Source organism: Triticum urartu, chromosome 3 (assembly GCF_003073215.2).
Source record: "Triticum urartu cultivar G1812 chromosome 3, Tu2.1, whole genome shotgun sequence".
NCBI classification, from domain to species: Eukaryota; Viridiplantae; Streptophyta; class Magnoliopsida; order Poales; family Poaceae; genus Triticum; species Triticum urartu.
This window is the reverse complement of record NC_053024.1, coordinates 185725926-185738948: the sequence shown is the minus strand read 5'-3', so window position 1 is coordinate 185738948 and position 13023 is coordinate 185725926. Positions and strand designations below refer to the sequence as shown.

Below are 13023 nucleotides of genomic sequence, written 5' to 3'. Positions count from 1 at the left end.
TGACGACGCTTCAAGGTCGCCCGCTTCTTGAGCGGAGGAGTCCGGGGGAGGCGTTTCGCTCTCCATCATCTCCGGAAGAAGATCCCCCGAAAACGAGCTCTGCTGAGAAGGGCTAAGATCCGAACTGCAAGATAAATACTTCAGTTATTTTTCTTAGAGGTAAGGTAATATATCTTCACTATTAAAGTACTTTTTAATTACTTATAGCTCGTTAGAGGGCTGATCGCCGCGCGGACTTTGTGCGGCAAGAGCACCCTCAAAGGCAGGACCCACTGGTGGAGATTTCTTCTCCCGCTTGGAAACCTTGGTTTCCGGATCTTCAAAGGTAGTCCTCTTCCTTCCCCGGGGTGATAGAATGTCATATTCCTCCCCTCGGTTATCCTCCCTCACGGAGGCGCTCGTTCCCTCGGTCGGAATAGGTAGCGGTGGAGGCTCGCTTTTGCCCTCATTATTCCCGCCCTTTGTCTTCCTTTGAGGGCTCTGGGCAAGGTGCTAGCTCGAGCATCTTTTCCAGTACTGGATTTTCCAAACCCTCAGGAAGGGGGGCGGAACACCGAATCATCTTCGCCTTTGTTATCCAGTCCTGGTGAAAGTGCGATCTCTCAAAATAACGTCATGATAAATGAAAGACGGTGTGTTCGGCTAGAGGATAACTTACTTGGTCGGCGGTGCGGTTGCTGCTCAGGCCCATGTCCTCGGTAGTATCCGGACACTCTATCTGGGGTCCGAAGAATGATCTATACATCTCCTCGTGCGTCAGGCTGAGGAAATTCTGAATAGCGCACGGTCCTTCTGAGTTGAACTCCCACATGCGAAGAGGCTGGCGTTTGCATGGCTGGATTCTCGAACCAGCATGACTTGCATTACCATAATCAAACTGAAATCTCCTTCGAAGAGATTTTGAATGCGGCTTTGCAGTACATGCACGTCCTTGGTGGGACCCCAGCTCAGCCCTCTGCTAATCCATGACATTAGTTGTGGCAGAGGGCCTGAGCGGAAAGCAGGGCAGCCGCCCACTTGGCACTTCTGGGAGTTGTGATGTAAAACCACTCCCGTTGCCATAATCCGGACACCGCTGGAATAGAACCCTTTGGCCATGGAGCTCCGGTGATCCTGCTTATTAACGCGCCTCCACACGCTACATGCTGCCCCTCGACCATCTTCAGCTTCACGTCAAAGGTCTTGAGCCATAGGCCGAAGTGAGGGGTAATGCGGAGGAAAGCCTCACATACAACAATAAATGATGAGATGTGGAGAAAGGAGTCCGGGGCTAGATTGTGGAAATCTAGCCCATAATAAAACATCATCCCCCTAACGAAGGGATCCAGAGTGAGGCCTAGACCTCGGAGGAAGTGGGAGATGAACACGACGTCTTCGTTGGGTTCAGGAGTAGGGACGACCTGCCCTCGGGCAGGCAGCCGATGCGAAACCTCGGCGGTCAGGTATCTGGCCTCCTTCAACTTCTTGATATCCTCTTCTGTAACGAAGGAGGGCATCCACTGGCCTTGAAGGCTAGATCCGGACATGATTGAAGGTCCGGAGCACCTGACCTAGGCTTTGGGTGTTAGAACTCGAGGCGGGGGAAGGATTCGATTGAGCACAGGAGAGAAAGAGTAAAAGCTTTGTCCCTTTATAAAGAGGGTGAATATCAAGCGTCCTCTCCGTAGCCGTTTGGGACTTGCCTATAATCTAGGAGTCCTAGATGCAGTTGGGTTACCCATGACCGTATTGATGAGAATCCTGTAATTAGGGGAACACGATCTCTGCTTTGACAAGACGTGTCAAAAAATTGCCTCGCGTTATGTGTGGAGCTGGTTGAAGAAAAATGGTTCGAATAATTACCGGGCCATGGCATAATGTTGTGTTGCCAAAACGTGTCAGCTGATTAGATTTGTGGAAATATTATTCTCTCTACGGTGGTATGTGGAAACTTATTTTGCAGGGTCGGACACTATCCTTGTATTCAAATTCTTACGTGATGTATTCGGAGGAGGAACCAGCCTTGCAATGCCGAAGACAATACTACGCGCCGGACTCATCGTCATTGAAGCCTGGTTCAGGGGCTACTGAGGGAGTCCTGGATTAGGGGGTCTCCGGACAGCCGGACTATATTCTTTGGCCGGACTCTTAGACTATGCCGTTACATTGTTGAAGACTTCGTCTCGTGTCCAGATGGGACTCTACTTGGCATGGAAGGCAAGCTAGGCAATACGGATATGTATATCTCCTCCTTTGTAACCGACCTTGTGTAACCCTAGCCCTCTCCGGTGTCTATATAAACCGGAGGGTTTTAGTCCGTAGGACAACATACAATCATACCATAGGCTAGCTTCTAGGGTTTAGCCTCTCTGATCTCGTGGTAGATCTACTCTTGTACTACCCATATCATCAATATTAATCAAGCAGGACGTAGGGTTTTACCTCCATCGAGAGGGCCGGAACCTTGGTAAAACTTCATGTCCCCTGCCTCCTGTTACCATCCGCCTAGACACACAGTTCGGGACCCCCTACCCGAGATCCGCCGGTTTTGACACTGACACCCATCAATTGATGTCAATGCAAGGAGTAGGGATTGCCATGAAACAGATGCACTAGATCTATAAATATATGAAAGCTCAACAAAAGAAACTAAGTGGGTGTGCATCCAACTTGCTTGCTCACGAAGACCTAGGGCATTTTGAGGAAGCCCATCATTGGAATATACAAGCCAAGTTCAATAATGAAAAATTCCCACTAGTATATGAAAGTGACAAAATAATAGACTCTCTATCATGAAGATCATGGTGCTACTTTGAAGCACAAGTGTGGAAAAAGGATAGTAACATTGCCCCTTCTCTCTTTTTCTCTCTTTTTTTATTTGGGCCTTTTTTCTCCTTTTTATGGCCTCTTTTTTTCGTCCGGAATCTCATCCCGACTTGTGGGGGAATCATAGTCTCCATCATCCTTTCGTCACATGGGACAATGCTCTAATAATGAAAATCATCACACTTTTATTTACTTACAACTCAAGAATTACAACTCGATACTTAGAACAAAATATGACTCTATGTGAATGCCTCCGGCAGTGTACCGGGATGTGCAAGGAATCAAGAGTGACATGTATGAAACAATTATGAAGGTGGCTTTGCCACAATTACGATGTCAATTCCATGATCATGCAAAGCAATATGACGATGATGGAGCGTGTCATAATAAATGAAACGGTGGAAAGTTGCATGGCAATATATCTCGGAATGGCTATGGAAATGCCATAATAGGTAGGTATGGTGGCTGTTTTGAGGAAGATATAAGGAGGCTTATGTGTAGGGCGTATCATATCATGGGGTTTGGATGCACCGGCGAAGTTTGCACCAACTCTCGAGGTGAGAAAGGGCAATGCACGGTACCAAAGAGGCTAGCAATGATGGAAGGGTGAGAGTGCGTATAATCCATGGACTCAACATTAGTCATAAAGAACTCACATACTTATTGCAGAAATCTACAAGTCATCAAAACCAAGCACTACGCACATGCTCCTAGGGGGATTGATTGGTAGGAAAAGACCATCGCTCATCCCCGACCGCCACTCATAAGGAAAGCAATCAAAGAACACCTCATGCTTCAAATTTGTCACACAATGTTTACCATATGTGCATGCTACGAGACTTGCAAACTTCAACACAAGTATTTCTCAATTCCACAATTACTCAACTAGCACAACTCTAATATTACCATCTTTATATCTCAAAACAACTATCAAGTATCAAACTTCTCATAGTATTTAATGCACTCTATATGAAAGTTTTTATTATACCCATCCTGGATGCCTATCATATTAAGACTAATTTTATAGCCAAAGAAAATTAACATGATGTTCTAAAAGACTCTCAAAATATAAGTGAAGCATGAGAGATCAATAATTTATATAAAATAAAACCATCACCGTGCTATAAAAGATATAAGTGAAGCACTAGAGCAAAGTTATCTAGCTCAAAAAATATAAGTGAAGCACATAGAGTATTCTAATAAATTCCGATTCATGTGTGTCTCTCCAAAAGGTGTGTACAGCAAGGATGATTGTGGTAAACTAAAAAGCAAAGACTCAAATCATACAAGACGCTCCAAGAAAAACACATATCATGTGGTGAATAAAAATATAGCCTCAAGTGAAGTTACCGATAGATGAATACGAAAGAGGGGATGCCTTCCGAGCATCCCCAAGCTTGGGATTTTGGTTGTCCTTGAATTTTACATTGGGGTGTCTTGGGAATCCCATGGCTTAGGCTGTTGCCACTCCTTGTTCCAATATCCATCAAATCTTTACCCAAAAACTTGAAAACTTCACAACACAAAACTCAACAGAGCTCCGTTAGTATAAGAAAACAAACCACCACTTTAAGGTACTGTAATGAACTCATTCTTTATTTATATTGGTGTTAAACCTACTGTATTCCAACTTCTCTATGGTTCATACCCCCCCCCCCATACTAGCCATAGATTCATCAAAATAAGCAAACAACACACGAAAAACAGAATCTATCAAAAATAGAACAATCTGTAGCAATCTGGAGGTTTCAAATACTTCTGTAACTTCAAAAATTCTGAAAAATTAGGAAGTCCTAAATAATTTGTATATTGATCTACTGCAGTTGGAATTGGTATTTTATCGCTCTCTGCTAAAAACTAAAATTATTCCCGTGAGCGCATACTTCCTGTTTTTTCCAGTAAGATCAAACAACAATCATCCAAGAAGATCCTAAAGGCTTTACTTGGCACAAACACTAATTAAAACATAAAAAACACAATAATAACAGAGGGTATATAAATTATTTATTACTAAACAGGAACAAAAAGTAAAGAACAAAAATAAAATTGGGTTGCCTCCCAACAAGCGCTATCGTTCAATACCCCTAGCTAGGCATCGATAATTTTAATGATGCTCACATGTAAGATAGCAATTGAAACACAAAGAGAGAATCATGTAGTATATGAGAATCACATCTAAGTCTAACATATTTCCTATGCATAGGAATTTTATAGGAAAAAAATTTAGCAAGACAAGCTAGATCTAGCATATGCAAGGAAGAAGAAAGAAACAATAGCACTCTCGACATAACGAGAGGAATTTTAGCAACATGAAAATTTCTACAACCATATTTTCCTCTCTAATGATAATTACATGTAGGATCATAATCAAATTCAACAATATAGCTATCACATAAAATATTCTCAACACGATCCACATGCATACAAAGTTGACACTCTTCCAAAATAGTGGGATTAACATTAACTAAAGTCATGACCTCTCCAAACCCACTTTTTTAAAAAAAAATAAGATTGAACATTATCAAAATATGTGGGATCTAAAGTAGACACTCTTCCAAACCCACTTTCAATAATATTGCAAAAACTATATCAATCTCATATTCATCACGGGACTTAAATAAATTTTCAAGATCATAAGAAGAATTACCCCAATCATGATCATTGCAACAAGTAGTGGACATAGCAAAACTAGCATCCCCAAGCTTAGAGTTTTGCATATTATTAGCACAATTGACATTCATATAATTTATAATAACATCATTGCAATCATGGTTTTTATTCAAAGATCTATCGTGAATCACATCATAAAGCACTTCATCACAATTTTTTGATTCACGAATTTCAAGGAAAATCTCATAAAGATAATCTAGTGCACTCAACTCACTAGCAATTGGTTCATCATAATTGGATCTTTTAAAAATATTAGCAAGAGGATGATGATCCATAAAAATAGATATTTAGGAAGCGAAGATGCAAGCTAATAGAAGGCACATGGTAACACGAGCAAACAGAAGGACGAACGGAAGAAGGGCGAAAAACAGGCAAATTTTGTGAAGTGGGGGAGAGGAAAACGAGAGGCAAATGGCAAATAATGTAATGCGAGGGAGAAGAGTTTGTGATGGGTACTTGGTATGTATTGACTTGAGCATAGATCTCCCCGGCAACGGCACCAGAAATCCTTCTTGCTACCTCTTGAGCATGCGTTGGTTTTTCCTTAAAGAGGAAAGGGTGATGCAGCAAAGTAGCGTAAGTATTTCCCTCAATTTTTGAGAACCAAGGTATCAATCCAGTAGGAGACTACACGCAAGTCGCCTAGTACCTGCACAAACAATCAAAAAGCTTGCAACCAACGCGATAAATGGGTTGCCAATCCCTTTACGGCCACTTGTAAAAGTGAGATCTGATAAAGATAATAAGATAAATATTTTTGGTATTTTTATTGTATAGATTGAAAAGTAAAGATTGCAAAATAAATAGTAAACTAGAATTATAGATCGGAAACTTGTATGATGTAAAGTAGACCCGGGAGCCATAGGTTTCACTAGTGGCTTCTCTCAAGATAGCATATATTACGATGGGTGAACAAATTACTGCCGAGCAATTGATAGAAAAGCGCATAGTTATGAGAATATCTAGGCATGATCATGAACATAGGCATCACGTCCGTGTCAAGTAGACTGATATGATTCTGCATCTACTACTATTACTCCACACATCGACTGCTATCCAACATGCATCTAGAGTACTAAGTTCATAAGAACAGAGTAACGCATTAGGCAAGATGACATGATGTAGAGGGATAAACTCAAGCAATATGATATAGACCCCATATTTTTATCCTCGATGGCAACAATAAAATATGTGCCGGTTCCCTTTCTGTCACTGGGATCGAGCACCGTAAGATTGAACCCAAAGCTAAGCACTTCTCCCATTGCAAGAAAGATCAATCTAGTAGGCCAAACTAAACTGATAATTCGAAGAGACTTGCAAAATATCAAATCATGCATATAAGAATTCAGAGAAGAATCAAATATTTTTCATAGATAATCTTGATCATAAACCCACAATTCATCGGATCTCAACAAACACACCGCAAAAAGTACTACTTCAAATAGATCTCCAAGAACATCGAGGAGAACTTTGTATTGAGAACCAAAGAGAGAGAAGAAGCCATCTAGCTAATAACTATGGACCCGAAGGTTTGTGGTAAACTACTCACACATCATCGGAGAGGCTATGGTGTTGATATAGAAGCCCCCCGTGATCGAATCCCCCTCTAGCAGATCGCCGGAAAAGGCACCAGATGGGATCTCACGGGTACATAAGGTTGTGGCGGTGGAAACGTGGTTTCATGGCTCCCATGGATGTTTTCAGGGTATAAGAGTATATATAAGCGAAATAAGTAGGTCGGCAGAGCTACGAGGGGCCCACAAGGGTGGGGGCGCGCCTACCCCCTGGGCGCGGCCTCCTGCCTCGTGGTCGCCTCGTTGCGTCTCTGACTTCCACTCCAAGTCTCCTGGATTGCGTTTGTTCCAAGAAAGATCCTCGCGAAGGTTTCGTTCTGTTTGGATTCCGTTTGATATTCCTTTTCTGCGAAACACTGAAATAGTCAAAAAACATCAATTTGCACTGGGCCTTCAGTTAATAGGTTAGTCCCAAAATAATATAAAAGAGTATATTAAAGCCCATTAAACATCCAAAATAGATAATATAATAGCATGGAACAATAAAAAATTATAGATACGTTGGAGACGTATGAGGTACGTGGACACACTCTCCCCTCTCGTTGCTATGCATCTTCTAGATAGATCTTGCGTGATCGTAGGTAAATTTTTTGAAATACTGCGTTCCCCAACACTAATCTGGCGCCATCTCCAAAATCACTAATTAAGGGTACCCTTTGCAAATGTTGTTAGGACAGGAGTATATCGATCAAGGGGGGGGGGGGGAATGGGAGATTTTTTTTCAAAACTTAAATACTCTCCGCACAGCACATCGGAAAACTAAACCGATGTAGTTTTACGAAACAAAATCTGTTTCCAAAACAAAACTGAGCAATTTCAGTTTTACAAAACAAAATTACTACAGAAACAAATCTGAGAAGTTTCAGTTCTACGAAACAAAAATACTAGAAAAATAAAACTACTAAATTGATAGAATTGCACACACGAAACAATTGCGCACATCACAAATACAAAACTTATACACTACCGCAAAATGTTCATTAGAGCAAGACTCAACTAAATGACTAAGTAGCACCATATGAAAAGTAGATGAATATACAGACAAAACAACCTTAAGTATCACGAAAGCAAATATGCAACACAACATTATCACAATATTAAAAGGAATGCTTGGAAGATAAAGTATCGTAGTATATATATATTGATATCCATCGACAACCAAGAGGACCAAAAACAAAATATTGAAGGAAATGCAGTAGAATAGAAATGACCAGTGGTGCTCGATGGCGACAAATGATTTGGTAGGCCAGTTCACTCTTCTGCAAAAGAGCTACGTCTGGTTGGAGGGACTTGTAATTCAACATAGGAGATAACCTCTCCCCGTCCTATTCTCCTCAACGACAAGTTCCTCGAACTTCCGTTTATTTCACTCATGGTAGAATTTTCTCGGCAATCTCCAAACCTTCTTCAGACTTTGTCTTCGGTGACCACAATTACTCCTGGTCACTCTTCGCAAACCGCAATGACTCTTGGTTGGTGAAGACTTTGACTCGAAGACGACAATTACTCTTCGTCGCTCGAGCTGAGGCCTAACCGTCTGTAGAGTTAGCAGCTCTCAAGATTTATAGGCACAAGAACTCTCAACTCAGATCTACTGTGATGCTCAACAACTATATAAGTTTTGGCTATTAATGTTCTCTCAGTGGATTTTAAACTCAAATATCTCAGAGAGGGGTGCTCACTCAATCTTCTCAAAATCTCAAATGGAGCAGCGAACGAATAACGTTGGTGCGGCGCACCTATTTATAGCCGTAGCTTTCCCGGATAGGAAATGACCATTTAGGACGAGCGGTCTAGCCAATGGCCAACCGACACGTTTCCAACAGTCGGATTTTTGAGCACATCACACCTTTACTTGAGGAATAAGTAAGACAGACTCCTCGGCCCAAATCAAATCACTCGCAACCCTGAAGAACAACATCTCTCACTGATGAGTATTTATTCAGAACACAAAGAAATTTCTCCCAAACTGTCATAGGTTTCAGCTAAGCATCAAAACAGACAAAAGCCTTGAATACTTATGCCTCTCTTAATAGTATGGTGGTCTTATGACTTAAGAGAAAGAGAAACAATGAAACAAATACTACGTTTTGCTTCGCTTCATTCTTCTCGACTGCAGCCATTCTTCTTCGAACACACCGAATGGAAATTGCTTCGCTTCAGCAATATTTTTTCGGGACCATCTCGAGCACGTGATTTTCTTGATAACAAACTCTTTGAGACATGATAACCTTTTTTGCAACGCATATAACTTTGGAGGAAGTTTATAGCAAACTTCTCAGAAGTAGCAATCTTCTCGATATTAAGCTTCTCGAAACATATCAATATTCTTTGATGTCTAGATAACTTTCGCAGAAGTTTATAGCAAGCCTCTCGGAAGTAGCAATCTTCTCGGTAGCAAACCTTTTAGAAGATTATGGCAATCTTCTCGGTTGCAAATCTTTGGGCAGCAAACTTTGCAGCAGCAAACCTTTCGGTAGCAAATTTTTCGGGAGATTATGGCATTCTTCTCAAAATAACATTCCTTGGAACATAGTCATCGTCTCTGCTGTGCAGATAACTCTTAGTGAAGTTTATAGCAAACTTCTCGACAGAATGTAGCATTCTTCTCGATATTCCAGGGACTATTTTCCCAATGTGCACTAGCAAACAAATCAGTCCCAAACCATTTATGACAACAATCGCCAAAACACAAGGGGCAAGGACTTGCACCAACAAAGGTCGCTCCCATCTTCTCAGGCGCTGACAAGTGGCACAGTGCATGTGCGTCACTTGTCGCAATCTGGGTGTTTTCCTTTTTTTAGATTCGTTTCTTCAAAACATTTTATCTCTTGAACCGTGTGCCAAATCCCGAACCGTTTTCATTGCTGGATTTGTCGCGTAGAGATCATCGAAACAATATCCCATATTAATAGGTTTCGATGATTTTTTTTTCACGAAAAGCCCTAGAAAACACCGAAATGAAGTACGTTTTTTCAGCTGTGCTTGTCGTAGAAGCAAATATATGCCTCCATGAGAAGCATATAAAAACACATTTTCCCCTTTCCATGCGCTTCTTGCGGAAGCAAATCCATGCCTCCATGACAAGTAAATCTGTGCTTATCTTGGAAGCAAAAAAAAAATCATGTTTTTTTTCCTTTCCCCATCCTTCTTGTGGAAGAAAACTTGTGTCTTCATGAAAAGCAAATCCTGCTTTTCCTAGAAGCAAAAAAACGCATGTTTCACCCCTTCCCCTTTGCTCCTCGTGGAAGCAAATATGTGCCACCACGAGAATCAAATCTCTATTTCTCGTGAAAGAAAAAAAAATCATGTTTTTTCCTTTCCGGAAAGCATAGTGTGCTTCTTGTGGAAACAAATCTATGCTTCCCGTGGAAGAAAAAAACACGTTTATTCCCTTTCCCAAAAAAATCCATGCAGTTTTTTTGAGTTTTTTTTCTCTGAAACCTAAAAAAACAAGCGAAAACCAAAAATCCAAAAAAAACCTAGAAAAACCCATCTAAAAATCCGAAAACGTCTATTAAAAAAGTCCTGATGAGACGCCCAACACGTTCTCAGCCCAGAAAAGTGACCCCTTTGACAAGTTGCTCTCCGCTGTCTCGCGTCAAGCGAGACATAGTGGCGCCCGACTTTGTGCCCTTGGTGATTAGTGGGTGGGCCGAATTTATGACGAAGCATGTACTTACTGTGGCTCAAAATGTTAATTCTGTGGTGATTCAAACGAAGGCCCAGTAGCTGTAGCTTCAGCGATTCAATTTTGGATGCCAGCAAAGTACTCCCTCCGTCCACAAATAAATGCACATCTAGTTTTTGTACTAAGTCAAAGTTTTAAAACTTTGACCAATTTTATAGAAAAAAATAGCAGCATTTATGATATTAAATTAGTATCAGTAGATCCGTTTTAAAATGTACCTTTATAATACACCAGTTTGGTGTCATATATGTTATTACTCTTTTTTATACAGTTGGTAAAAATTTCAAAGTTTGATTTAGGACAAAAGGTAGAAGTACACTTATTCGCGGACGGGTGGAGTAAGTGGTTGTCTTGCCTAGCATCAGTCGGTCTAAATATTTGTCTAAAAAAAGGCAGCATAAATTTTATCGTGTCAGCCTATTATTCCCTATATGTTTTCATTTTTTTTGGAGTGGCTGTCTATTCCCTATGTTTTCATCAGAACCCCCACACCCCCCTGCCCACCACCAAACAATCATAACGAGAAGCAATGCGTGCATGATATATTCTTTATATATTTCCCTAGGCATGCAACATGGCCGGTAACATGCATGACGCATGTGCATGCAGAGAAACGTGCAAATGAACGTAAGTGGATATATATAGTCATCACACGGACACTAATTTACATCAAAACAGAGATCTTACACACCCCCAGCACGCATACATATACACACCACAACGAAAACCTATGCATATACTCGGCACCACACGCACATATGTGTGCAGAAACAGTACCCTCGTTCACTCCACTACCACACTACACCTCCCAACCAAATCAGGCAGAACCAATCATATATAACACCCGGATCACTAACAGCAACAAACCCTGCATGCGAAATCAAGTCAAACGATGGAAGAAGAGCTATAGCTGAACTGATGAGAAGAGATCGAGAGACTGCATGGACGGAAGAGGGCCGTCTAGGCGTCGACGACGCGGAAGGATTCCCTGTTCTTGATGACGACGTCGTACATGTGGACGGAGGAGAAGTGGTTGAAGTCCCTGGGGAGCGAGATGAGGTCGAGGCAGCCGCGCTTGTGGAACTGGTACAGCGCCGGGTCCTCGTAGTAGCGCTCCCACCCCAGCGCCGTCAGCTTCGCCTCCAGCGTCGCGTACGACGACACCACCTGCCCGCTCGGCGTGTGCAGCAGCGCCTTCCGTCGCACCGTCGACGTCCGCTCGCTCCCCGGGTTCTCCACCAGGCGCACCACACCGTTCTTGAACACCCACACGCCAGACATGGTCCACAGCCCTCCGGTCGGCCGACCTACCCCTCAACTCTCACCTTTCTATCGGCTTAGAGATTGAGGGAAAACAAACGATAGATGATGCACTTGGTCGAGCTAGCACTGGGATGATGGAGCAAGGGAGGGCGAGATGAAGGGGGTATATATAGAGGTGGATGTGGATGAAGCTAGATTATCGATGGTGTGGGGAGAGGTGACATGTATACGGGGGACAGCCGCAGAACATAGATTTCTTATGCGACTGCGATACTATACTGCCAGTGATTAGTACGTCGATATACGCGTGCATGCACCAGAGAAGAGAAGGGCGTCTTTAGTTTGTAGCTAGGTTAGGTCAGGAAGATGCTGTAGCTGGTTGCGTGCACAGGGATGGGAGAGAAGCAGAATATATGGTACATTCATTAAACTTGAGTAGTGCGCGCGGGAGAATATATGTGCCTAGCTAGCTTATGTTCTTGATAAGCTACCTGGAATATATTTGTTGGAAGAAAGAAGGAAATTCTAGCTAGCTAGGTAGCTAAAAAAGGTAGCTATATGCTACGCATATTGTTATTTTCCAGAATTACGTAGTGCATGAGGTGATTGATCATCATGAGGTCACGAAATTTGACATGTGTCGCGGCCGCCCCGCGACACGTCAAGAACAGGACATTAACTGATGGCGTTGGTTAATTGCCAATGGGGAGATCTACATATAATTCATGCGTAATCTATGGCTTGAGCACTCCCATATGGAAAATTGAAAAGAAAGAATGTGATGTTGTGCGAGGAATCCTACTCACCTTTTTCCTGAAAGGAAAACAAAAAGAGCTAGCCTAATTCTCAGGGGAATAGGATTCACTCGCCATACAGTTTTCGACTTTACTTAAACAATAAGAAATATGAGAGCTATCTTTGCGTACCTTTTGCAGCATTGTTTTTCCACGAAAGGGAATTTCTGGCCGGTCGATCAAACCAATGTTGCCTTTGTCGAGAACAAAATTGATACTCTCTCTC

The 13023-nt window shown here is 42.1% G+C and overlaps 1 protein-coding gene across 1 annotated transcript; it reads right to left on the bottom strand.

The window, feature by feature from the left end:
- Positions 1-11362: 11362 nt before the first annotated feature.
- Positions 11363-12149, bottom strand: LOC125548241 (flowering-promoting factor 1-like protein 1). Its single transcript, XM_048711899.1, has one exon. It carries the CDS (start codon positions 12019-12021, stop codon positions 11701-11703), a length of 321 nt encoding a protein of 106 aa, XP_048567856.1. The 5' UTR covers positions 12022-12149; the 3' UTR covers positions 11363-11700.
- Between the last annotated feature and the right edge of the window lie 874 nt (positions 12150-13023).

What these genes read in the sequence shown, in the direction of transcription:
- LOC125548241 (XM_048711899.1), bottom strand. Translation starts at nt 12,021, where the DNA reads ATGTCTGGCGTGTGGGTGTTCAAGAACGGTGTGGTGCGCCTGGTGGAG.